The sequence below is a fragment of the Sebastes umbrosus genome, chromosome 19 (assembly GCF_015220745.1).
Source record: "Sebastes umbrosus isolate fSebUmb1 chromosome 19, fSebUmb1.pri, whole genome shotgun sequence".
Taxonomy (NCBI): Eukaryota; Metazoa; Chordata; class Actinopteri; order Perciformes; family Sebastidae; genus Sebastes; species Sebastes umbrosus.
In genome coordinates this window covers 8,585,008-8,612,708 of record NC_051287.1, presented here as the reverse complement: position 1 = coordinate 8,612,708, position 27,701 = coordinate 8,585,008, and the positions used below count along the sequence as shown (strand labels likewise).

At 43.5% G+C, this 27,701-nt stretch overlaps 1 protein-coding gene across 2 annotated transcripts in view; it reads left to right on the top strand.

Annotated features, from left to right (window-relative positions):
* LOC119478688 (ephrin-A5b-like) overlaps positions 1-27,701 on the top strand; it is a 78,287-nt gene that overhangs the window by 49,141 nt on the left and 1,445 nt on the right. Inside the window, exons 2-4 of one of the 2 annotated variants that reach the window (XM_037753585.1) lie at positions 19,515-19,807; positions 26,805-26,870; positions 27,002-27,082. In XM_037753585.1, coding sequence (XP_037609513.1) covers positions 19,515-19,807; positions 26,805-26,870; positions 27,002-27,082 — 440 coding nt within the window. The remainder of the gene's footprint in view (positions 1-19,514; positions 19,808-26,804; positions 26,871-27,001; positions 27,083-27,701) is intronic. The other variant, XM_037753586.1, reaches the window with a different exon arrangement.

The following is a 27,701-nucleotide window of genomic DNA, read 5'->3' as shown; positions in this document are numbered from 1 at the left end:
TATTCCTCTGTGCCATAGAGCTCTATTGTTCTTTCATTACCATGAACACACACTGTAGTTTGTTTTGACGCACACAGGTGCACCAACCTGCTGCAGTAAACACTCACTAGAGCACCAAATGTGTATACATCCGCCGATGAAAATAGTCCCTAACAAATGTGCTCTTTACTCCTGTTTGAGTTATGTTTGCTAAAAACTACAGTGCCCAGGTGTTTTAGGTCATTACTGAGTCCTTTTTTTAAATGAAAGTTTACATTTATGAGCTGTTTTATAAGATTTACGTCTTCAGTAGAAACCACTGGGTTTGGGGCTCAATATCACAGATGGTAGCGAAGTAGGAAAGTGTTGCAAGACGGGCTAACACATTGTTGGTTGTGGTCTTTTCATATATAGAATAAGACCAGCCTACCTGTAGTAACTTTTAACAAAGCATGAAGCATTAGTATCTTTGCCATATCTGCAGTTTAATACCCCTTTTGGTTTGGATTATTGACAAGATACTACTATATTTATAAGATACAACATATCATACTTGTCAGGGATCAAATGGTGAAGTCTCAGACTTATTTCGATCGTAGTCTTGCAGCAGCAGACAATGATAGTTCAGACAATCAATACTTTTTCTAACAGCAGATAAGATGAACGGTCTCCTGGACATGCCCACAGCAGTTTCTTTCAAATAATGATCACACACTATTGATCAACATCCCTATAGCATACAATATTAATGGGCGTCTGCCGACTAATCAGAAAAAAGTGACGCTAATCTAAACGCTAATTTAAATGAAATTTCCATCTCTATTACTTATTATACGAATGAGCTGTCAAGCTTCATTAAAAAGCAATTTTTTCTTTTCTCTCTGGAGTACCTGTGTGTGCTGTCACTCCTGTCTCAAGCTTAATCATTTGAGGGATTATGGGGATTTGAGCCTTTACAGGCCGTGAGAAAAGGCGACCTAATCAGTCTGTCTAGCAGTGACGGCTGCAGACTCGTATCGTCTCATGTCGTATGAAACCTAACAGGTCCGGACATGTCACACACACACACACATACAACCAGGCAGGGAGGGACAAACTGTTTACCAAATGTGTTTCCTGTGACCTCATATCACCCCAACACACACAAATACACACCTACTCAAACACAGTGCGGTCAGCAAAGCCACCTGTGTGAATAGTGGTCAGGCCGAAGCAGTTTGCTTTACCTGACTGATGATCGCTCAGGCTGTCAGAGCGGCAGAGAGGCTTTGTTGAGGTGGATTAGCCGCCTGCAGGCCGGGGCTCGGGTTACTCCCTGGGTTAGGCTCAGCTAGCGCCTAATGACAGAGGAAAGGTGCACACTGCGACCTGTAGGTGTTAAACTGGGACCTCTTCTCTGCCATCGGACAGGTTGAATGTGAGAGATGACATCTCAACTCTCGACACGTAACTGCTTTCCCATGTGAGTGACCTCAAACACCCAGCAGTTGATATGAAGGCAGTGACGGAGAGACTACTTTGTTCAATAACAAGTAAAAACAGTAGTTTATCTATGTAAGCAAAAAATATAAAGTAGTTCATTTAAAGTGAACTCAAGGGCGGCTGCCTCTCGGTCGATTACTATACTAATTGGTCATTAGGGTCTTCACTCGACCAAGAAACCTTTAGCCGTTTTTTATGGTCTTTTTTTATGGGGAATAGTCAATAGTCATTACAGGAAAACTAGATTTGAAGAGATGGATCTGTGAAAGAGGCCATGAGGTAACACTTTATTTTAGGGTCCCGGAGTTTCCTACAAAGGAACTGGTATGTAACTATTAAAGGTCTTTACACACTGGGGGCTTCTTTTTTCTTCCTGCGATTAATTCACACGTCAATATATTTTTTCGAACTGTTTTTTTACATGAGCGAATATACAGTGCTCCAGGGATTATGTATTGTTGTAGGCCAACTAGGAAGTTAGCAGCGCCCTGGGTCCCCTCAACAAAAAGCCAATTGGATTTTTCCATTGGGTTTATTGGATTATTGCAGAAAATAAACTCTCTGCCAAACAAACGTTTATGATGCTTACACGTTTTCAGCAAGATAATCTTTACAAATGATCACTTTTATGATTTCTGAAGTGTAGATGCAACACAGAGGCTCTTTAATCAGAATCAAAATGGCAAACTTAATTACTCCTTTCAGCCTTGACAAAAGGCAGAGCAGACCAGATCCTCTCCTTCTGTTCTTTCTCTTCACAATAAAAGCCCTAGGCATATACACTGCGTAACTGTTTATTAGAGGCAAATTCACTCAGAGCATTTTGCTAAGAGGAAACTAACATAGCTTACAGTAGTTTAGGCTATACAACAATTTACCTCAGACAGACTGCCAGACGCTGCTCTGGGTCAATAGGATCCTGGTTTTCAGCCTCTGCCTGCACAAGTCTATTCATATGATTAGTAATAGTGTTCCTTTGTTGAAAAAGTGTTGCAACTGTTGCAAATTTGCATAGCTGCTGGTATGAATAGCATGTTTGTGTCATTTATTCACCACGCCCTTGTGTGTAAAGGCCTTCAAGATTGCTTCTAGAAATGTTATTTGGTACCAGTTATAGTGAACAATTGAGACTCAGGCAGTACATGGCAAAATAATTCTTCTTGTTGATGTGACAGTTTTCACCAGAGTGCCTTTCAAATAGTATAAAAATAACAGAAAATTGTAGATTTGATAAATAACTCTGACAGAGTTCAGGATGTTTAGTTAAGTGTGTGGAAGCCTCAGATGAAATATGTTTTCAACAGTGTAGCCTATATACAGTATTCCTACACTGACTTATGCTCTCTTTGATATTATTTAATTCAACCCAGACAGCATTGTGTAGAATACTATGAAATATGTCCAAACATTTGCGTCTCAATGATTATAACGGCTTTGGTTTAACCGCTCAAAGCCTCCCTGTCTGTGTAATTGGCCGTTGTGCGGAGGGTAAACACTATCTGAGAAGTGTTGAGCCTGTGAAGTGTTCGTGTGAGTGCTGAGTGCAGTGCGTGTAGCCTACTGTGTGTTCAGCAGTGTGTGTGCTGACTGACGGTGGTTCAGAGTGATTTTAAACTCCGGCCCTCTTACCTAAACTGTCTCTTTCACGCGCACAGACGTTTTCTTTCAGTGGTCGTAGTTCACTTGGTGGTTTTTTGGTAGCTGAATGTCAGCAGAAACACTGTGGCTTTTATATGTTAGCCTTGGAAAACAACAGATATTCTGGACTTTTCGAGTTAACTTCCAGTGAATACTATATGTTTGAGTGTTCTCCAGGACTTCGCTGGGTGTTTCCTCATCAAGGGTATCTCTCATATACTCTCTTATTAATTAGTGATTCACTCATGTTGATTTTACTCTGTGCTGGCTGATGTTTGAGGGAATTGTTGAGGTGTTTTGGTTTATTATTCTGCCTTATTTTGAATCAATAAATCATCATCGGACCTTCCCGTCTTGTTGCCTTGAATGCCTTCGTTGGTTGGGTTGGTTGGTTAGGTTTAGGCATGAGGAGTGAGATTAGTAGGGTTTTGAGTCATGCTAAGTCATGGGAAAAAAATGTTGCGACCGGTAAGGTCTGATGACGTAATTTTGCCTAATAATTAACCATGTGCTTCTGTTTAGGATAACGGGCTGTCGGGACTATTGGGGTTTCGGGAGTACAATGTGTTGTTGTTTCGACCTAAAGAAGTTGTAGTTTTATTGCCTAAACCTAAAGAATTTTTTTTGTGTGTGTTCAAAACGTGATGTTTCATTCAGTTATAACGTAGTAGGCGTAGTAGGCCCCTACTGACCCACATCTATGGTGCTTATACTGACTGATAACGCCTATTTAATGGCCTGATAACAGTTGAATCAGGTGCCAAACTTTGGTCGTCCCATAACTTTTCAGCTGATGCTAGGTCAAATTTTTAATTTCCAACTTCCACCCAATGACTATAGTAAAAGATTCATACAGACTCTTCTTACAAACGCGATAAACGCAGTACGGTATCAGCATTTTTCCTGCTTCATCATGCACCATGAGTCGACACCAGCACTACATCATGATGTGATTCTACTGAAACATGATCACCAGTTTATTGAATTGCTGCCACGCCCCGGTCAAATAACGTCTGCACGGATTCAGCTCAAACACAGAAGCCCTGCTAATTGGGGCACAGATCGAACCTGTGGCTGTTTTGATAACCCGACGGTGTCTCCCGCCGCTAATCTGCCCTCCCTTCGGGTTCCGACGCTAAAGGACAGGAAGGATGTACATTAAGGGCCAAAGTACTCAAAGTCGTAAAAAGTAATGACAGCGTCTGCTGAGGCTGGCGAGCAGCTCCGATCCAACTGTGTGCCTACGCTCCATTATTTGAAGACGGCTGTGTGAGTGGTCGTATCTTTTTACAACGTTCCTAATGGTTATGGATGAAAATTATGGCACACATGATGACGCCGCTCTTTCCACAAGGCGATAATGGCGGTCACATACCATTTAGGATGAGAGAGCGAGAGAGAGTTTAGTAATAGCAGTGAAAGGGCAGAGAGAGACAGAGGGTAAGGGGTTGTATTAAAACGATTAGAAATGCGGGGTTAAGATGGCAGCCCTGAGCGCGAGTGGGAAGAAGAGCTGGCGGAAAGATGAAGAAAGGGATGGTGGTGTAAAATGAGCAGAGAGGAAGGGTTAAGATGGCAGGTCCAGCCCTGCTCTGCTCTCTCTCTCCCCAGGGGGTAGATGAGAGATGGGAATGCCTGTCATTCAGTGAAGGGGAGTATATTTATCCAATCCTCCACCCCACTGTCTCCACTGACTCCCACTGAATGTTACTATCCCTCTTTGAGCTTCCTCTCTTTCCTCTTTAAATCTTTTATTTTCAATTTTCTCCCTTCATTTTTTTCCCTCTTTTTTCACCTTCATATCTGCCTTTGTCTCTTTGTCTTTGAAACTCCCCCTGTCCCAAACCCAGGAAGCACTGATTTGGTGTTTTGCAAGTGTAATAAAACCAATATTTTACGATATTAAAGGGGACATATCATGGAAAAAAACTCACTTTTTCAGTAATTGTGCATGTACATTTGGGTATCTGGAGTGCCTACCAACCCACAAACTGTAAAATAAGACAACCCTGTTCTGGGGACATTTTACCCCCCCCAAAAAGGCGCTGGTTGGAGGGTAGTACTTGGGTGGAGTTTGCAGGGATGATCGTCGCTGATTGGTCAAACACACACAGAACCGCTGCTTCATTCATAAACAAGAAAGTACACTTGTATCAAACCATTTTAGGACGAGGGGAGAACATTTCTCTTTGTTCAATAACATTAAATAGCGTTTTAGACAGAGGTTGAATACCGGTATATTCAGACAGACACTATGAGAAAGATAATGTGTTTTCTGAACATTAAAACATGTAAACATGTTCTAGTACAAACCCAAAATAAAGTATGAACCTAAAAATGAGCATGATATGTCTCCTTTAATATGGGTATTTTACTGATGGCAGCCTAATTCAGCCTGTCACAATATGGCAAAGGTGTGCAGAACCACAAACTTATGTTCAAAACTGTAAACAGTGTTTTTTAATCATGGCATTTTTGGCCTCCATTCATACATTTCATTCGCTGTTAGAGCTCGCTTGCCAAATCTGGATTTCTCTTTTTTTTCATCGTCTAATCTCCTGACTCACAAACAAGGGCAGGTGGCGACGGCGTCGCCAGCAACTGTCAGAGTGAGAAAGAGAGGAGAGAAGTGTTGGAGTTTGAACAGCAGGCTAGTATCTCCACTCCAATAACAATTACATCAAGTGGTGTGTTAAATGAGGTGGCCCACGGTTCAGCGGCTGGGGCTAATCGCTGCAGTCTGCTCCCTAAAACACGGCGATAATGACGGGCGGAGGGGAGGATTCGGTTGCCTCGAATTGCTTAATTTAACCCAGGCGCATGCTGTACATGTAAAAACAAACACACAGTGGCGGACAGTGAATGGAAAGAAAAAGGACAATCAGAAAATAGATACACATCTTTGTGAAGTGTCCTTCCCTTGGGCGAAGCGTGGAGGCGAAGAAGCTGCCTGCTTGTGTTCTCAGAGATGGAAACCGGCCGGCGGTGAGGCGATCCATCAACGGCGGCTCTATCTCTCCTTTATGGCCCTCTCCATCATCACATCGAAGCAGTAAATCCTTCCTCAAACTGACATGTAGCTGCTGACATGTGGTTCCCATCTAAATGATTTCACAACTGGCCTGGATTCAGCCGAGGTGGCGCTCATCTTGGCGAGGAACGTACTGATAGGCGATCTGGGGTCAGAGAGCGGCGGATAAGAGACTATGTGGATAGTGTCAGGTGTTGCAAAAACATATGCGGAGGAGGACGTGCACATGATGCTTCTTGGATGTGATGCGGATGTGAGTTTATTCAAATATTTGAAGGGCGTGTTTCTGTATGTGAGTGCGCTTGGTTTGTTTAATGCTGATCAGCTGTTGGATAGCAGCTGGTCCTATTTGGTTTAGGCCTGTCGGACCGGTCTGTTTTGTCCCGGGCCAGATTTCTGCAGCTCTCTGTGGCCTTTTGCTCACAATAATATGAGCTGTGTCGGCAAAGTGCACGTGGGCGGATGGATTTGTGTGTGTTTTTTTTCTTAACTTTTATTTATCCAGGGAGTTTTTTTTCGTTGGCAACGCCCTGCTTTAGGCTCACAAAGATAGACTGCCGTGTAAAAGATGGTAAAGTGGCTAGTCGGGTTCTGAGGTGGATTTATTTTGGATTAAGTTCCAAATTGGTGAAATATACTGATTCATTAAAGGGCCAGTTCACCCAAATAACAAATATTAAGGCTGTCAAAGTTTTAACGCCACTAATTTCTTAAAATTATTAACGCAACTTGCAATTTCAGAGATTATCACAGGCTCAGTTTTAAAGCTAGAGTGAAGATACTGGTACAGATATAAAAAATATAAGGAATCTATTGGTACCAACCATGTCATACTAGCTTGTCAAGAAGGAGGCTAAATAATGCTCCAAACTTACACTAAATTTTGGCGAGGAGAAACTGGCATGGCCATTTTCAAAGAGGTCCCTTGACCTCTGACCTCAAGATATGTGAATGAAAATGGGTTCTATGGATACCCACGAGTCTCCCCTTTACAGACATGCCCACTTTATGATAATCACATGCAAGTTTGGGGCAAGTCATAGTCAAGTCAGCACACTGACACACTGACAGCTGTTGTTGTCTGTTGGGCTTGAGTTTGCCATGTTATGAGTTGAGCATATTTTGTATGCTAAGTGCAGTACCTGTGAGGGTTTCTGCACAATATTTGTCATTGTTTTGTTTCTTGAAGGAGAGTCAGGGATTCAAACTTGCAACTTCTCAGTCATAAGTCCCAAACTTTTAGCTCCTGCTGCCTCTGTGTTTGTGTGTGTGTGTCTGCAGGCACTGTATATATTCACATGTGCTTGAAATTTTGGTGCACCTCTCAGGTCCATTTATGCTCTGTAGCAGTGGGAAACCGTTTTATATGCATTGAAATTTGCCCACTGGAGGTCCCAAAAGACGGGCCATTACCTCACCGACTGTACCCCTCGCACCGGGCTGAATATGTGAATGAGGAACATGGCCTCCGCCGGCGCTCGCTGACACTGGAATGCCACAGCCGGTGTGAATATGAAATACAGCATCTTAAGGTGGAGCGCGTGAATGTGAGGCCCGGGACTTCTAAAGGCGGCGCGTGTGAATCCGAGCTGGGCCTCTCTTAAGGCGGTATGTGCAGATCTGAGATAGTGTCCGGTTTGCGAGCTGATGGACGAGACTTTGACAGACATTCTGTGTCAAGGGGAAGGGGGCTGGGGGGGTGTGATGGGGGGCCCTGCAGGGGCAGATTGAGCGGACCAGGTGGTACGGCTTGGCGCTGGCATGCGGGGCACTCGGAGGGCGCTTCTATGTTTAGCCCTTACATGATGTTACATGTGCTGTTTTTTCTGGGCCTGCTGTCGGGCGTAGAGGGGGCAGAGCTGTGCCTCTAAGTGGTTCTAGCCCTTTACAATGGACACTTTAGACTTCTTTTATTAGATTTATAACATTAGTTTTAGACAACTTAAGTGTCACACTGTGAAACGCAATACAGAAATGTATCATTGACTTAATGAAAATACACAGTGGTGTTCATTTCAAGCTAATTCAATTTCATTTTCATTTACAACGAGACTTCACCTGACTTGAGATCTTGCTTGCCTTTCGGTGGTGTAACAGTTAATAGGGTTTCAATACACTACACAGGAGTCCGATACTCGAGATCAAGTGTGAAGTCAATCGGTCAGACTCCTTCCATTTTAGTTACATCCAGTGCGATAAGTCGTGGTTGTTTCCTCTGATGGTAATAAAAACAATGAAGGTAGGGACTACAGTTTGGTTTTCTCTGATCTCTTGTCACTAAGCTGACGATTTTACAAGAGGTCATCACTCTCCTAAAAAGGTGAAGTGTTCTCACCAGGAGAATCTCAATGGACAACCATGACATGCGAGTCACACTAATCATAGAACAAGACTCTAAAACCGAGTACATGTCTGGACCGTGTACGGTCAGTCTGTGAATTTGTGGCTAAATTGTCCTACAAATAGTCAGTGGTCATGTCTGTAATGTTAAATCCAGCGGTACATGTCCACCAGGTCCGGCACGTTCAAGCGGTGACGTACCCGATCGTTGAACACACCTGATTGGTCCCTGGTTTTCTGCTAAAAAATACACCAAAATCTACCTCTGAAAAGCGAGAAATAAGCGATCCCACTGCTGAATCTCGTTTCATTTTAGAAAACTAGATCTCCTAGTTTGACAGCTTGGTCCAAGTTTCATGAGTCGGACGGCCCTCTGCGGTACAGCCAAAAAGTATAGAGCTAGAAGAGCTGAGTAACGTGTTATTTTCCCTTTGCTGAGATGCAGTTATAAATGTTGGATTTTGATGACAGTCTGGATGTCCACTTCTCCACTTATTGCCTTTATATTGTACAGTATTACAAGTAACCTGCTGCTGCCTTCAGCTGCATGTGGTAGTAGCTCCTTGAGAGACTTCCTGTTGTCAAACACCCCGCTGTGCTGCCATGTCTGAGTGCTGCTGCCCGAAAGTTATGAGTTACATTTTTCCCTTGAAATGCATAGAAAAAGTAGTTCTGACACATCCGTGTGAATGGACACCAAACTTTTCATTCTTTTCTGTCTTCTCTAGGAGTTTGTCTTCTTTTAGACGTTGTGCCGATACAACCCGTTGAGACTAAGAATGCGATATTGGGCCATACAAGTAAACTCTCCCAACCAAGCCTGCACAGACAGACCTCCTAGCTCTTATACAGGACCTATGGGAGTTTTAAATCAAGGATGTGCTTTTTCCCACTCCCCTCTTTCGCATCCCTCAAATTTTCTCACATCATTTTGGCTTCTTCTTTCACATTTCTCTCACTAGTCAGTCTTTCACCCCTCCCCCCTTTCTGTCTCTCTCCTCCCCCCTTTCTCTCTCTCTCTCTCTCTTTCGAACCTTGAATCTAATCCTCTCTCACCCTTTCTCTCTCCCCCTCTCTTCTCAGAGCCTTGAACACAACACATTTTCCGAGCCGGAGTTTTTAGCATTTCACCATCTCCCCACAGAACGCCTATTACTCAACCAAGTCAGCTCCACCGCGCTTTGATGTGTGTGAGACCTCACTGGTGGATAAGTGCTGGTGTTGGTGCGTGTGTGTGTGCATGCAGCGGTGGTGTGTGTGAGAGCTTTGCAGGCTTGTCATGGGCGGGTGATTGAGTCCAGACGTTGTGGGTTCCACTCTTCACCGCCGTCCCCCCCCTCCTCCCGCCCCCCCTAGTTGTGGGTTCAGAGTGTGTTGGGCCCGGGGCGGGCGGGGCCACGGCTCCCTGGGGTGCAGTAAAGTGATAGGGCAGCGCAGGGGGCTCTGGTCGGCCCTGGTGAGGGAGGTCAGGGGTCGGAGTCTCGGCCCTGCAGAGCGAGGATCGGTGCCGTGTTAATCAAGCACGCTTCAGGTGGGGCCTTCCTGAAGAATTCACTGCTGCTGAGGCTGGATTGCATCTGTGTTTCTGTGTTTCTGTGTTTCTGTGTGTGTGTGTGTGTGTGTGTGTGTGGGCGTGCGGGGAGTGCATTAGTTGTTCCTCTGTGAGTTAACATATTCCTCCTCGTATTATTTTTCTGTAACAATTACATTTTTTCCTCGTCTTTCTCAAATGATACTTTCTGCGTTTGCACATCATCAGCCCGCGTCCACGGGTGTCTACGCAGACCGACTGCACACATGTGAACATATCAATGTAGTTTGTCTGTATAGTATGTAGTATAATGTAGTATAAACTAAGGCTGTCAATAGATTAGAATATTTAATCACAATTAATATCTGTTCAAAATGTACCTTAAAGGGAGATTTGTTAAGTATTTAATACTCTAATCAATCGACTTTTTCAGTCCTGATATCAATAGCGATACCTGGGCTTTGGGTACAATACAGAGTACCGATCCGATACCAGTGTTTCATTAATAAGCTGTATGCCTCACTGTGTGGAAGTGACTGGGATCATTCTTTTATGTGTAAGGCAACATCAGGCTTGACTTAAACATTGCTTTCCTGCTTTCCAACTATGAAAAAAAACCTAAATGTAACAAATAAATGCATAAACATAAATTTACTGAACTGCTATTTATTATTAAAATAATAAATAGTGCACCAACAACTTGGTAAAAAATATTTAAAATTAACAAGAATTATAATTCAAGGGCAAACCTTTTTAATGCAGCAACAAATTGGTCAAAACTTCAACAGGAATTAAAATTCCTGTAATATACATTGTATAGAAACGTAGAATTAATTGAATTTAATAGATCGGCCTCGATGCCAGCTGTTTGAGTCAGTATCAGCCCGTAATCCAATCTGGTATCGGTATTGGTGCATCCCTACTTACTTTATGCAAATGCATGTATATATTTATCATTAACAACACTAAACAATGACAAATATTGTCCAGAAACCCTCACAGGTACTGCATTTAGCATAAAAAATATGCTCAAATCATAACATGGCAAACTCAAGCCCAACAGACAACAACAGCTGTCAGTGTGTCAGTGAGCTGACTTGACTATGACTTGCCCCAAAATGCAACTGAGCCCGCTACAACCTAAGTTGCGTTAAAGAATTTAGTGGCGTTAAAACGAATTTGCGTTAACGCGTTATTATCGCGTTAATTTTGACAGCCCTAATATTACAACTTTGCCATACAGCCAGCTAACCTTTTGTAAATAAGCAAGAAGAGGGGGATGAGAAGGAAGACAAGAGAGCAGGGATCCAGTTTACAGGAAGACGATACTGACGTGAATGAAGCATCAATCAGAGTTTTTTTTTTAGACTTCTTAAACTTCACCTTCCGTCCGTCCCTCAGCAGCTCCTAAGATGGACGACAGCGAGGTCAGCCCATCACCTGGGCTCAGACACTGGCCAAACACTGGCTCTCAGGCTGAATAATGGGGCTGTCACTAACCCCTGACCTCAGCTCAGAGTCTAAAGTGTCAGATCGATATCAGCCGAGCGAGCGCGTCGAGCTTCTCGTGTGACGGGAGGCGTCCTGGGATGTTCTGCCAGCCGCTCTCAGAGGTTACACCGACTCTGCGGGAGCGTCCACATGAAGTGAAATAAAAAAAAATCATTATCATCATCACTATATGTGTGAGAACAGAGATCTGTAGCGTCCTGCAGAATGTCCAGCAGGTGCTGATGGGACATATTTCAGTGGGGTTATTTTAACAGGAGCTGCTCTGGGCCTCCTGGAGTTATGTGGCATCGGGGCTGCTCGAGGTGTGTTTCATATGCGTGCCTGCATGTATACACCTACAGGTATGGACGCTATGTGTTTGTCAAAAGCGCAGATTCTGTGGTTGGGAACATTGTATTGTTGTAAACTGCCGTCGTGGCAACCTGAACGGCAGCCATCTTTGGCCCAAAGGGGGTTTTTATGACTCGCTCTGTCGGCCCCTTGGGGTTTTACACTGACTGAATGACGGAGCCCTGCCGTGTGTGTGTGTGTGTTGACTGACACTAACCCCATGCTGCTGTTGCTGCTTTGACCTTTTTGACACCAGAATAGCGTTGTCAGTAATTAACCTGCCTCATCCATGTAAGACAGAAGGAGAATGTCTTGTCGCACTCCGTCAAAAAATCTTCATCTTAAAAGGGCCACGTCACTCAAATCAAGTAACTCGCGCTCTGATTGCCTGCTATGTTTTTGTGGAAATAGACACAGTGGTCAGCTGACAATATTAGTTCAGTGGGAGGTAACGTCTCAGTGGTTTTATAGTCGTAAAGTAAGTGCAAGGACTCTGGGTTTTTTGCCCTTTTTTCCTGACTGTTATTTGTTATTTAAAAACAATGCAATTAAATTATAGTTCTTTTCAGGAAACTTGTTCAGAAACTAAATTATGGAGCCAAAAACAAAAGCCTTACCTAGAGTGCTTGTGTTTAGACAACATTTAACATTTGGCTTCTTTTTTTTTAATGAAAAAAAAAAGGTAGGCTTTTTAATATTTCTCGACGTATACGGTATTGAAAACCTGTTTTGTCACTTTCCAGTTTTTCTCACAGCGCAAGGCAACAAAGACAACAAGGCCTAATTTGCAAGAGATTAGAATATACATGAAGCTTTACATAAGACTCTCTGTCTGCGTGGAGTCTCTAAGCCTGGCACACAGCGTGGCTGCAGCTGCACTGAAGGACGAGTTAGCGATTGGCACAGTCAGGACCACCAGGATCCATAAACAAGACCGTCCGCTCTCATTCACCCTGCCTCTGTCTGCTTACGCTCCCTCTCTCTCTCTCTCTCTCACTCCAGCCTCTGTTTTATTTTCTAACTATCCGAGGTGCCTTCCCACAAGCAGCAATGTGTTTTCAATCTGAGGTCAATTATTCACCTCCCCTGGTTGTGTTCCCAGCAGGAAAAAAACACAGAACCGTCTCTACTTTACGGGCTCCATTTTCCCCCTCATCTCTCTGCTGTCAGCGCCCGGTCGCACCGAGCCCCCTGGCAGACACATTAAATACATTCTATGTGTGTGTTTGGGAGTCCACGGACAGATGTGTGTATATAATTAGCCAACTAAGTAATAATGGCTCTAACTTCCCAGCGGCGGAAAAGCTATGAATGATGGGACAGGTGGAGGGAGGGTAGAGCGAGACCTCCCAACCCCGAGGGCAACGGGATGGACGGACCCCATCTGGTGACATCACGTCACATGACCAGGGCCCCGTAAAGAGCTCCCCCTGGAGGCTCTAATCAGGAGCTACAGATTTGCGATGGTGGTGCTCACGGGTTTGTGGAGGAGTGAACTGAGGGACTATAGCTGTAGTAGCAGCAGCAGCAGCGTGAGGTCTGTGGTTTGCGCGCTCTCTTGTCTTTCAGTGCAGACATTAAGACAGGAGCTTCATGTGTTTCTGTGGGCTGAGAGCATCTCCTCTTCTCTCTCTTTGTGGAATAACCCTGGGAAGCTGCCCCGTGTCTGACCCAACTGTGTTCATAAGGAAAACAACGGGAGGGCTTTATCCTCTCCTCCTCCTCCTCCTTCCTTTTACTTTCCTCTGCCCTCTTGTTGTGTCTGCATTCTTCTTCTTCTGTCTCTTTTTTTGCTCCTTTTCCTCATTTCTCCTTTCCTCCTCGCTTCTTGTTTTGTCCATCCTTCGCTTCTTTTTGTTCCTCTACTATTCTCTTTTCTTTCCTCTTCTACTCATTCCTCTGATCTCTTACTTACTTTCCTCTACCATCGTGTCACCTAAATTCGTCTCTTTTCTCCTCCTTTCCCTCTTCTTCCCCATTCTACTCCCTTGTATTCTCTTTTTGCTCCTCTCCTTCTTCTTCTTCTACCATTCGTGGACGTACTGTAGCTGTCATTGACCACACTTGTGGTCAAGTCCGCTGTAATTTTTCTGGGAAATTTGGGGTTTTCAGCAGACCGTGCATGGGGGATTTACATTCTACAGTTTTACCTCAATATTTTTGGCAATATTTTTGAGACTCAAAACATTTAACTGTGACGCACAACTTTGTCTCGTGCCTCATCTAGGTTGAGCAGGAGCTTTTTGTAAACAGATAAATATACCATTTATAAGAGAGACTATGTGGGAGTTTCATTTTTATTCATACCAGCAAAATAAAAAAAATACACAGAAATAACATTTTTCTACACCAGAATTTAAAGGGGACATATCACGCTCATTTTCAGGTTCATTCTTGTACTTTAGGTTTCTACCAGAAGTTTACACACTTTAACGTAAATGTTAATGTCTGTCTGAATGGAGTGCTACAGAAATGAGTCCTAAAACCCGGAAATGAGTTCTCATTTTAGCACTTCCAGTTCCCTCGTCTTGAAGTCGATGTGTTTTCTGAATGGGTTTTTAGTTAGATGTCTGAAATAAGGTCTGTGGTTAACACAAGCTTAAGAGACTTTACAGCCTCATTGTGTATACTCGCGTGGCCGTGGTATAGTTCGTTTATAGCCTAACGTTATAGCTTTTTACTTCTGGCGATTGTATTCACAATTCCTCTCTCCTTTCCTCTCCTCTACTTACTCCCACTAACTCCCTCCCATTGCTCTCCTCTTTCCACTTTGTGCGTCCCTCTCCATACAGTACTGGCTCTGCCTATAGCTTACCTGTGCCAGGCCACAGAGTGACAATAACACAACAGAAGGGGATAAAGAAAGCAAACAAGCGGGGGAGCTCAGTTGAAAAGAGGGATTATCCATAGATGTGTGCTTTGTTAAGAGCTCCGGTTTCTGATTCATTGATAAGCCCCCTCCAACTGGCCGTGAGTAACTCAGCCAATCAGGGATCATTAATCCCCAAGACAAATGGATTTAGGTGCTTTTATTTTGTTAATGGATCATTATGACACATTTATAACTGACACAGAACTGCTGAACCGTGCTCCTGTTATTTCTGCTTCCTGCCATCAAAAGCCCCCCCGAACCCCTCGATCAGCCTTCAGTGCGTCCTGCTGCTCGGAACGGTGCCAAGAGGAAAGCACAACTGTTGAAATTGCCTCGATCAGCCCTGTGAAGGCTTAATGACTCACTAAATAGCCTGTAACAACAAAGCCATTTAGAAGAACAGATGAATAAATCTTGCTCGTAATGGAAATGAAGAAACTCTGATGTTTAAGATTGTGAATACTGCCGACGGTTTATAGCTCAGTAAATGAACGGAGGTTTCTCACGCTTCAGTTTAGCCCACGGTAGGGTGGGGTAAGAGTCTCAGAGTCTCAGAGTCTCAGGGTACAGATAAGGAAATGGTCGGGGTAGTACTTTCTGAAAGGGATGACCGTCGCTGATTGGTGAAACACACACACAGCACACAACAGTGGGCTTAAGGAACTTTTTAGTTCCTTAAAAGTAGTTCTAGTCACTAAAAAGTCCCAGGAAGTTTTGGTGGAAACACGGCTTTAGTAGAGATCACAGTAGAGATCAGCAAGGGAAAGTCTGGCTCTTCAAAAGAAGAAACCCGAAGACACAGAGATAAAAAGTCTTATTCGACCACATCTTGAGTCAGGCTGCGTGTTTATGGCTCCTGTGTCTTATCAATATATTTCATTCATTCCACTCAGAAACTTCCCCTACAGCCCCCATCTGGCAAACATCTGGATCATCTCGCTACTCCCACTGTGCATTTTATCGTCTTTTGTAACAAACACCTACGGCCCATATTTTAGATTTAGGTTGCACATATGTTTAGCCACATTTGACCCTCCTCAGAACTGCCATCCAAATCCCTTTCTGGTGAAGTGATCATAAATGGGGAGGAAAAAATAAATGTGCTCCCAAGGCACGAATGAGAAACTGATCGGCTAAACTACATTTGCAGGCAGACAGGGAAACACTGATTCTACACCGAGACACGTCGCCCTCGGCAACGTATTCTCATACAATGGTTCTTATGATATCTTACAAAAGGTCATTCCTCATTTTTTGTGCTTTTTCCTACAAATGTCCAGTGTTATGTTCAGCTCCGTCTTCACAGGAAACAGCTTTGTGAGGTTTAGGCAAGAAAACCACTTAATTAGGTTTAGGAAAGATCGTACTTAAGTTACGCCACACCAGAAGTGGTCACGTGACACCGGAAGTTGCATAACTTAGGTATGGAAGTTATGGAAAAAAACAACTTAGTTAGGTTTAAGAAAAGACTGTGGTTTGGGTTAAAATAACACCAAAAGTGGCGTAACTTAACTTAAGTGTCGAAGTTACGTGACAAAACCTACTTAGTTAGTGGCCATATTTGGCCCAGACCACCTCTGAATGTGGTCTGAGCGATCGGATCTCAATGCATCTTGAGTGCGTTCAAACTTTTACTTAGAGCTGTTCACTTGTGATTGGATCACCCAGGACGCATGTTAATACCAGGACTGAAGGGGGCCTATTTCTTTGGAAGAAAGTAGTTTCAATGGCTAGAACAACAACATTATGACAACCAAATCTCTGCTCTGAGGCGGAGAATGAAATCCAATCAGGAGTGGTCACTAGAGACTGATTCTGAGATGCATGTTGATGCCAGGAGTAAACGCTGTCCACCATCTGGATGTATCTAAACACAAGTATCCAGGTCTGAACAGCGTTCATCATCACTTTCACAAACCTTTTCCCACCTCTCTCTCTCACAAAGGCTCTAGTTACAAACTCTTCATAATCCTGACTAATCTTAACTGTTGCTCCTGGGTCACGTTTGATTGACAGCCGCTGACACTCGCAGGGTTGAAGCTAACATTTGAGGCTTAGTAAAGACACGGGAGGACAAAGCAGGCTACCCCACGGTGCTTCTGGCTGAGGACATGATACTGTGGAGTCGGTTGACCCCTGGTAGTCATAATATCAGCAAGCAGCTCTGAAACCAGAGGCTAAGGGAGGCCATGCTGTGCCTGCCTGGAGCCACAGCGCTCAGCTGGTGCTGAAGGGATGGGGGGGGGAATAGTGGGAGAGAAAACAAGGGCTTTGGTTTCACGTTTGCTCAGACTATAATTAGACGGAGAAAAAGATTAGAATATGGCTGCTGATGCCCCGCTATCACACGTACACACATCCGCTCATTTGCGGGCAAACCCGGTAGGACGGCCACTAATCCTGCAGCGCATTTACAATCTGTGTAACGACAACATGATACCCCCAGCAGGCCGCGGCAAGCAAACACCTCCCTTTATGCTACTCGCTCCTCCCGAAACCCCAACATGTGCGTGTCAGCGGCAGCAGCTGCGACTCAATAACTCCCTCCCTGTCTCACCTGGCCTCCGATCAGTGTTGCCAGATCTCGCGAGAGAAACAAGCAATCAGATCTCTAGAAACAAGCCCAAAAGAAGCAACTCTCCCCCCAAAAAGCCCCAAACAAGTGACCTACCTGCCTACCACAATATGAGAGAGAGAGCATGCATTTCATTGCATTTTTGCATCCATTTTTAGCTTGTAACTTTACCTTTTCCCTGTTATAAACTTAAAGTTGAACGTTTCATGTCATTTTTGCATCAATTTTTAGCTTGTAATTTTACAAGATTAGATCTAGATTTAGATCGGGGTTTTGTACGGATCCAGCAACAGGACGAACTAGATATGTAGAGAAAAGGGAGCAAGCCCAAAAAAGCAATTACACTTTAGAAACAAGCCCAAAAAACGCAACCTGCGACTATCAATATTTGGTAAAAGTGATTTTCTTTAAGGAAAACAAGCCCAAAGACGCTTATAATAAGCAGACCTGGCAACTCTGCCTCAAACCAGCTGATTGTGTCTCCTATTCCCTCGGCGAGGTGCAGGAGTATGCGTAATATCTGATCCGCGGCCAGCGAGGCCCGGAGAAACGTCATGGCTCACCCGTATCAGCCTGCTGCATGCTCTGGCCCGTCTCCCCTGACGGCGCTCACTGTGTAAATGAACAGAGGTGGAGTATTGAAGACATCCGCAGTATGTCAGTGATACTGAACCGCGGGCCATTAGCAGCTATAGAGACACGACCAGCCGGCCGTCCAAGCATAATCTGTCTCCGCTAAAAGCCTCAAAACGCAACCTTATACGGCGCCTATGGGAATATGTGTTTCCAATCACTCTCCTCAGGAATGAATACCTGGCATATCTCGCCGTTGCACTTTTTTCCCCCCTCCTTCTGCGTCCACTCGGCTTACAGTAAACACCAGGCGAAAAATCTTGGGGCTGCTTCAAGGCGAGGCTCGAGAGCAGGCCCTCGTTTTTCCCAGACTCGGAGATTCCACAAGGGGCTCCTACATCAAGCTGTCATATTGGGCTAATGAAAATCTCATTCTACAGAGGGATCCTCTTAAAGCTGCTCAAGGCACATGCTAACCAGGGGATTAGCCCTGTGACGCTAGGGGACTTTAATTTCAGCACCAGCATAAGTCATCGCAGACGAGCACCAACATTGATATATGGCTTAGGACTGACTAGCGTGTGTCGTAAGAGGTGTCTGCCGGGGCGGGTGTGTTGCAGGGGGAATTCGGTCGAGTCTCACAAGAGGCTCGGCGTGATTGAGACTGACATGATGAGATCCTGTAAACAAAACCAGAGCTGCAGAATGTCTCTTTCACAGTCCGGCCCCAGTCTCCCAGCACCTATGGGAACTTTTTCCTTCAGCTGCAGTGGCCTCGCCAAGACACCCGAAGTATCTTATCATCAGGTGTTTGGAGCACTTATAACTCTTTGGAGGACGCATCATCAAGAAGCATGATGGCGAGAGACTCCCCAAACAAATCAATGAATAACTATCCTCCCACTTAAACAGCTGCTACTGATGTACCCTTGAGCAAAAAAAAAAAAAAACATTGCTTCAAAGGATCTGAATGTTCAACGTGTCCAAAACAAAAAGCAGGCTGCAGCAGAGAGAACATGCACGCTCAGCATATTTGCATGGGGTAAATAAATCATTAAAAGGTCAAGATCAGTGATCGCATGATGTTATTGTGGGAATTATCGTTGCATACATAAACCTATAGAACAACCACCTCGCCGATAATAGATTAATCTTATTAGTGTTATTGCTGAGCTACAGAAAACCGTCCTCACTGTGGATTATGTACACAATTAAATCCAGTCATGTAAGCATAAGTGCTCACATGCTTCTTAAACATGATTTTAATAATGTACCTTTAAGAGCTGTGGACTTAAAGGTGCAGTGTGTAGGATCTTGCAGTATCTAGCGATGAGGTTGCAGATTGCAACCAACTGAAACTTCTCCCGTGTGTGAAAATGCAAATGGTGCTATCTAGAGCCGGTGTTTGGTTTGTCTGTTCTGTTTACTATAAGTATTGTGTGTATCCTTGAGGTTTAACAAACGTGAAATGTATTTGTTGAATGTTGAAATGTCATTTGAACAATTAGCATTCAAATTAATTTGCTTATGAAGATCTGACACATTAACCCCCAAATACTTAAAAACTTTTGGTATTTTTACGCAGATTTCATGTTTTTCTGAACAAACAACATACTCACATTCCCCTCTTCTATCTCTCTGTCTCCTCCAGGTTTTACCGGAGCGATTACCACATCGACGTCTGCATCAACGACTACCTTGACGTCTACTGTCCGCACTACGTCGGCCCGGTCTCTGACGATCGGGCCGAGCGCTACATCCTCTACATGGTGAACTACGACGGCTACAGCTCCTGCGACCACACCGCCAAGGGCTTCAAACGCTGGGAGTGCAACAGACCTCTGTCGCCGAACGGACCGCTGAAGTTCTCAGAGAAGTTCCAGCTCTTTACTCCCTTCTCCTTAGGCTTTGAGTTTCGCCCTGGCAGAGAGTATTATTATATCTGTGAGTATGAACTTACCTCCCTGTATTGTTTACTGAAATGATTGTACTTTTTGTACGAGATGTGTCCATACCATAGTATCAAAAACTGTCATGTACTAAAACTTGGCAATCAATATTTGGTCAGATTTGTAATTATTTACTTTTTGTTTAATTAGATAATTACTGATTTGAACAAAAATTATGCCAATTTTACCTGAACTTTGGCTTCTTTTGTTAATGAAACATGTTCATATTTCTCAAACTAAATTGCCCTAAAAGTATTGTTTTAGTGTCAGTACTGAAACTCAGATACCAGCACAAGCAAAGTAAGGTTTACAATGATACCCAGCTTTAAAATGGGAGTTATATCAAAAGATCGATATCAGTTTCATGTTGGAATCTTGCAAAAAAGACAGCAGCAATGTTCGGGTTGTGTTTTGCAAAGTCCTTGGAATGAGGGCCAAGCCAAAATACAAGCCAGAGGGAGCAAAACATCTCTACCGTTGAGGTCTCGTCTGAAGTGTCTTTTGTTGCTGACTGGCTGAGCTCAGCTTTCTCCTCCTCGTGAGAAGAGTCGGGGAAAACAAACAGCTGGGAAGTCGTGTTTTCATAAGTGAAGTCAGTGCCCTGCAGGGGTAGAAGAGATGGACTAAAAGAGATACAGTGCTCTCCATGGTTGATTTTGAGGTATTTCGCTGGCACCAGTCAGAGGAACTTTATATATACTTTAAAAGTCAGTGAAAAGAGAGCACAACCTTGACATTACAATACAGTACAAAATAAAGATATCAAATCCAAAGAGACTGGTGACGGGATTGGGGAAGTATGGAGAAAGTTGGTCTGGTTTTTGATGTAACTTTACAGCTTTGCTTCCAGACCCAGAATGGATGTTTCTTAAAGGTGCCTAAAACTCTTAATTTGGCTCATCTGATTAATCTCAGAAGATGCTTTTTTGTTGAAATGCAAATCAGGATTTGGTATCCGTTAGTGACCAGCTTGGTTTCCCCATTAATTCCATCTTTACGCATTTTGTATCTTTGGAAACTTTGCGACCTCCAATAGAAACTAAAGTGAAGTTCTGTGGATTTGTAACATGGACTGTATATATAGATGGACGACGCGTCTCCACTTCCTCCCAATGTACAAAAGTGAAGCCAAAATATCCTGGATACGGGAGCTGCTATCTTGAGATTTTGATATCACTTGGAGCCAGAGTCTGCTCCATAAACTGTATATAAGAAGTGGATGTAGTCACCGTGACGTCACCCATTGGTTTGTGGATTACCGTTTTGAAGCCTTGAATTCACCATTTTGGCCATCACCATCGTGGAATTTGGCACCTAGTTTGCACCATGGTAGCTAACCATAATACTCTTGAACATACATCAGCATGATAAGAACTACCTAAAATGACAGAAACCATCTTCAGGAAAAACTATTTAAAGTTACATAAAATGTTTTGGCATCACTTTTGGCGAGCTGTCATGTCGTCCATCTTTATATACAGTCTCTGGTTTGTAATGAAGCTCAGTGGAGTTTAAGATCACAAGGAAGTAGTGAGGTTGATATAAAATATCCATCACTGGACACTTTGTTCTCCTCACGTCTTTCAACACATCTCGTCTCACTGATCTTGGACGCTGCTACAAGCAAGCATCTGGGATCACACGATCATCAAGATGTTCCTCATGTGAGTTAAAACAAATACAAGAGCTGTATTTTTGTTGCAGTATTTTGCATCGTGATGTATTACCCTTCACTAGATGTTGCTGTTGGATTTCTGTATCCATTGGCTAGTCTACTCGTCTCCGTTGCATAAATACGACTGTATTGTTTAGGGAAATTGTGGTCTGCTGCTTGCCGTGCCAGAGCATTGTTGATGTTGTTGCCATTTTTTGGATGTCGATAAGAAAAATCATAGATTGTCTAATTCTTGCTTCACTTGTTGCGTTGGCTCTCGGTGATGTGAAACTGAGTGAAGACGATGTTCATGTAGACTTTGATGATGATTGATCATTCAGAGAGAGGAAGAGAGAGAAAGGCAGAGAGACAGTCCATATGGCTTCGAGCAGTTTCAGGCCATATGGACCATATCTCTCGCTGACTCAGATTCATGACTCATCCATCAGATCCTTGTTCACTAAAGACACTTGTTTTCCCTCTGAGAACACATGATCTGAGCACGAGATGAAATAACAAAAGACACCTCCGGGAAAATACCAAAGCCTTGTTGTCAGAACATTTCACATAATACCCAGATTTGTCCTCACATTGTATAGAGTTGTGTGGTCGTAAAGAAGAGCTGCTTCCAGTATTATGTATAGGCCAAATAAATTCCCGTCTGAAAGTTTTCTTTTAATAATAACTGCTGTGTTTCTACACATGGCTACACTAATATTATTATACTATTTGTAAGATTAGATTCCAGTGGGGGCTGCGTAGTAGAGATGCACGGGTCAGGCAACGAAGCAGCGTTCGGAGTAAGTCATTAATAACTTACAGACACATTGCGTTATAATCATTAAAGAACGTTTATTTAATAAAAAAATGACTAACTTAATCCAATTAATGGGTTATTCAAATTGAGGATTTTTTTTTAAGGTGATGATGTTATAAAGATGACAGACATTCAAAGCTTCATTCGAAAACCTCAATAGAATAAAAAAAAAAAATAATAATAATAATAATAATTAAAAAAGTAAATAAATAGAAAATGAAATAAAATAACAAAAAAGTAAATAAATAAAAAATAAAATAAAAATGATAAAAAAACTGAAAAACAAATACAGTTGCAAGCCTAACAATGTCTCTGCAAAAATGAGTCTTCTTGCGGTGTATCGTCATTTATTCACTCAAAGACTTTCTTAATGAGTCTTTCTTGGAGCTTTGAAGCTTATATTGGCGTCAGTGAGAAAATAAGTATTGCTGTCACACATGAAAAATATATTTTTCCAGATGGATCCTTGTTTTTTCTTCATCATCCAATTTCAGAAATGCTGGTTGCGTTACAGTAAACTCTGTTTTATCAGCTGCTGGTGTCAAATCCCGTGTTGACTGTGTCTTGCTCTAACAAAGCCTAACAATAGCTGATAGTTAATACCAGTGTCGTACATATAATATGGTTTTGGAATCTGTTAAGTGGGCATGTAAATGACACATTGAAGGGGGGATCATGTCTACGTGTCTCAGTGAAGACAGACACTCCTTTGTCCTCCTGCGTGGTGATCATCGTTCGCCCCAGGCAGGGGGAGGAGAGACGTCAAATACGCGACACCTGCGGTTGGCTAAGGGCCTGCCCGTCTGGCAGACAGACAAACACCCCGAGGAAACCGGCCCCGGTGTGGGATCAGTATTGCGGCTAGTCCCAGAAGGTCAAAGGTCACCGAGATGACGACGGGGTCTGTGCTGCGAGCTCCTCGTGGCCTCAGAGGGCGGCGTGTTTTTCTAATAGAGCCTCAGTGGAGCGGGGAAAGCCTGATCCTAATCTCAGGGGATAGAAATCCAATTTTCAGAGGAGACAGTTGAGAGTCTGGCTCTCCCTGTGTGAGAGAGAGGACTGTCTCCCTGTAAAGCCCTCGCGCTTCAAACGCCCGGGTCCCGCTCTGTACAGCCAGCGCAGATCTACATCGATAATGACATGAACCCCGCCAGTACAGTGCCCCGACAGTTCCCCTTCAGCTTCTCGCGGCTGAAGCAAAGACAAAGGGCTTTGTTCTCCCAAGATAAACCAATCATCACAAGAAATACATCCGATCCCACAGTATTTAAATCAGGATCTGTCTAATTCACCTCACAGTCACACCAAAGCCTGGCCTCGCACCGGCATCCCAGCCTGTTTAGTGAGCTGTGATATGTGTTGCCAGTCCCGAAATGTGCGATCGCGACGATCACAAGTCCCCGCAGCACATGATTGAATGTGTAACATGTGTCTGAGCGTGTGACCGAGAGGTTTACCGTTGTCATGGTGAGGCGGCGGCAGGATGACCTGACTAACGCTGGGGTCTAGAGTTGCAGGCAGAGCTGCAGTTACAGTCACGGTGAAGCACGGCTGTGTTGCTCGAGGATAGAGAACCCAGACTCTGACCTCAGTGGCAGACATGAGAGAGACAGTTGGGTAATTGTGTGTGTGTGTACGTTGGAATCTGCGAAGGGATGGGAAAGACAGTGTGACACAATGTCAGAGAAAGATAAAGAACGAGAGTGAGTAATAAGAAAACAGAGAGAGAAGGAGGAAAAGATTTTGCACAGCATTCAGAGCTGCAGCTAGGACATTTTATTAACAGACAAGACAACATTTTGAAGCACGGAGCATCATCCTCAGATCCAGAAAACATGTCATATAGGAGACAAATAATCCAAATAACTGAAACGTCAACCCATTCTCACTCCCAACTAGTGAAATACTGCCGCTTGGTCAATGCCCCTCGACGTCTGATACTAACTCACTCTTTAGCATCTGTATGAAACGCACCAGGCTCACCAGGAGTGAAGATACTGGTATCATTTGAAATTAGAAAAACCCAAGGAATCCATTGGTACCAACCATGTGATACTAACTTGTCATAAAAGGAGGCTAAAATAATGCTCCAAACTTATGCTACATTTTGGAGAGGAAAATCTTTCAAAGGGGACCCTTGACCTCTGACCTCAAGATATGTGAATGAAAATGGGCATTCTGGGTACCCACAAGTCTCCCCTTTACAGACATGCCCACTTTATGATAATCACATGCAGTTTGGGGCAAGTCATAGTCAAGTCAGCACACTGACACACTGACAGCTGTTGTTGCCTGTTGGGCTTGAGTTTGCCATGTTATGATTTGAGCATATTGTTTTATGCTAGATGCAGTACCTGTGAGGCTTTCTGGACAATATTTGTCATTGTTTTGTGTTGTCAATTGATTTCCAGTAAATACTTGACAAATCTCTCTTTAAGGTACATTTTGAATTGTGTAATTAATTATGATTAATTGTAGACAATCATGCGATTAATCGTGATTAAATATTTTAATTGATTGACAGCTCTAGTTAAAATCTCTTAAGTTTGTGTTAACAACAGACCTTATTTCAAGCATCTAACTAAAAACCAATTAAAAAAAAAACATTGACTTCCAGACGAGGGAACTCATTTCCGTGTTTTAGGACTCATTCCTCCTACCACTTTATTTAATAACCAAAATCACTGTTAGTTGAAGCCCTAATCTGAATAATTTCATAAGATTGATAAAATGTCCTAGATCAGAGCTTTGTCTTGTACTATAGTCCCTCAAGACATGCGTGCAAGAGTGCAGAAGAACACTTTTTATAGCAGTCACAGAACGTTATAGAGTGATAATGACAGCCAAGGAAACAGAAGGAGCACGAGAGGCATAAAGAAAAAGACAAAGACAGAGCTTTGACCAGTCGAGTTCAGAGACAGAGAGGGAGACGGCGAGTTTCCCCCTCTGTTCCAGCCACCGTCGGAGTGTGAGGTAAGTTACTCGATACCCGCTGACACAGACAGAAGCGGCGTGATTGACACCGATTCTCTCTCGTTTATTTCCTCCCTCTGCTGCTTCACTTCCAATATCCCTCTCATGGCGAAGTTATAAAGATGATTTTTATCTCCTCTCGCAGCCGCTCGGCATCTGATAAAGTGCCCTTTGAAATAAGAGTCATCTGCGACGGTGGAAACACTGACATGGGTGTACTTTTATCAGGAATTCCCCGCACGGTCAGAATCCATCACACGGAGCGTCTGGGTGGAAAGCACCGAGGGGTGTCTGTGGACAAGCTATGGACATGTCGTGCACGGATGCAACCACGTCTACATACAGTACACGAACATCCAAACACACTCCAGGTTGTGTGTGTGGTCAGATTAAGAGCAGTTTGAGAGCATGGCAGGCAGCCGGAAATGACAGAGGTCAGAGTACTGAGGCCCATGAGGAAAAATCTGAAAAAGAAAAGAGAAAATCTATAGTGGGATGAATGTAAGGTCAGACAAAAACATAAAAATGTTCTTGACAAAAGTGCACACAGAAGTCGAAGTCATTCGTCACAGCTGGAGACACCCTCAGCGCTCAGTTGGCGACTCGGTCCCCGGCACTACTTGAAAACTAATTAGTTTTGTTAACTCCGCAAAACAATCACAGCAACCCCATGAAAAAAAAAAAAAAAGTTTTTAATCTTTGCCTTTCACAATCGGGAAACAAGAGGAAATTAGATTTTGCAGGTGAGCATAACAGCATGCCACTCATCTGCAGAAATGACTGCCCCTGGCCAAATTAGACTTGGAAATATGAGGGTGACATTGAGTTGTTTCATATCATGAAATATGGAGCAGAAAGGCTTTCACATCGGGATGAGAGGGGAGTTCAGAAGGCGAGATAAAGTTCTTCAGACTGTATTTAAAAGGGGATAAGTGTGGAATACCTCTGATGGAGACACAATCGACCTTGTCAGATTGTTCGCTTCTACGGTTTAGCCGATGTTTATGAATGAAGGTAGATTTTAGAGAGTGAAGAGGCCTCAGGTGAAGTTGTGAAGTGAATGGAGAATATTGAGTGAGGTTTGCAGAACTGTAGGACCACAAAACTTAGGCTGGAATCAGACTACGCAATATTTTTGCCTTTCAAGATGCAGATCAGGTGATCATGGGGTCGTGACTTGGCCTAGAGACCAGGCAGCGACCTCCGGATCTGAAAAGTGAAGCCAATGCGGAAGTGCCTTAAACTTGCATTCTTTCTAATAGCCAGCAGGGGGCGACTCCTCTGGTTGCAAAAAGAAGTTTGAGTACATCTTGGTTGGAACTGGGTGTAATTTTTTGAAATACAATATCTGAGTTTTGGTATTGATACCATTTTATTTAACAAAAGTAGCCAAAGTTCTAAAATCTTAAATGTCTGAACGCAAGCATCCATACTTTTTCTCCTTTATTATCCACTCAAGAAAGATCAAGGAAGGTATTTTGAAATGGAAAAGTGTGGGTAATGTGTTTAAAGCATTTTGATCTCAACTCCTGCGCGATGTCTCCACAGCCTCCATCACCGATGAAAAGGGAAGAAGGAGCTGCCTTCGACTCAAAGTCTACGTCAGGCCTCAAAGTGAGTCACAGATTGTTGAGTCTACACTCTGCCCATTCTGTTGTGCACCAGCTTGTGATCAGGCTGTGGACGAGTGACGTCCGAGATCTCTAATCTCCATATATCCTCTCTCTCCTCTTTGTTTTCTAAAGACAATTGTGTGAAAAACTCTGGGACCGTGCAGGAAGGGGTCGATTTTGACGACAACAGTCAAAACTCCCTAGAACCCAGAGGTTGGTGGGAATATACAGTACATGGTGTTTGTGTGTTATGTCTGCTGGTATTATTCTTTTATTTTTAGAACTTTCTTTCATCATGATTCGTGAATTGACATGACATTTAGTATAGACCACATTGACTGTTATCGGGCCATTAAATAGGCGTTATCAGTCGCTATAAGCCTCATAGATGTGGGTCAATAGGGGCCTACTACGCCTACCAAGTTGAAAAAGTGAAAGTGAAACTTAAAAGCAACAAGTTAAACTGTTGCTATAAAGACAACTACATGTTGTTGGTTTCACACAGGATGCAAACTCCAGTCTCCTTGGTGAAATCCCTGTGTTTAGTGTCTCATACATCGTCCCCTACCTCCACCCCTTCTTGAGTTTCACACTGTCTATACTACAGCGCCTGACTTCTGCTTCTGCTCCTATCAAAATTGCTCCGGTCACTAAAGGTCGCTGTCGTCTTCTTTCATACCTTCTTTCGGTGACCTACCATGTGAATAGATGATAAAACCTACTAATGGGTGTAGTAGGCCCCTATTATCCCACATCTATGGGGCTTATAGCGACTGATAATGCCTGTTTAAATGCCTGACCACAGTGAAATCAGGTGCAATATTATTAGCAT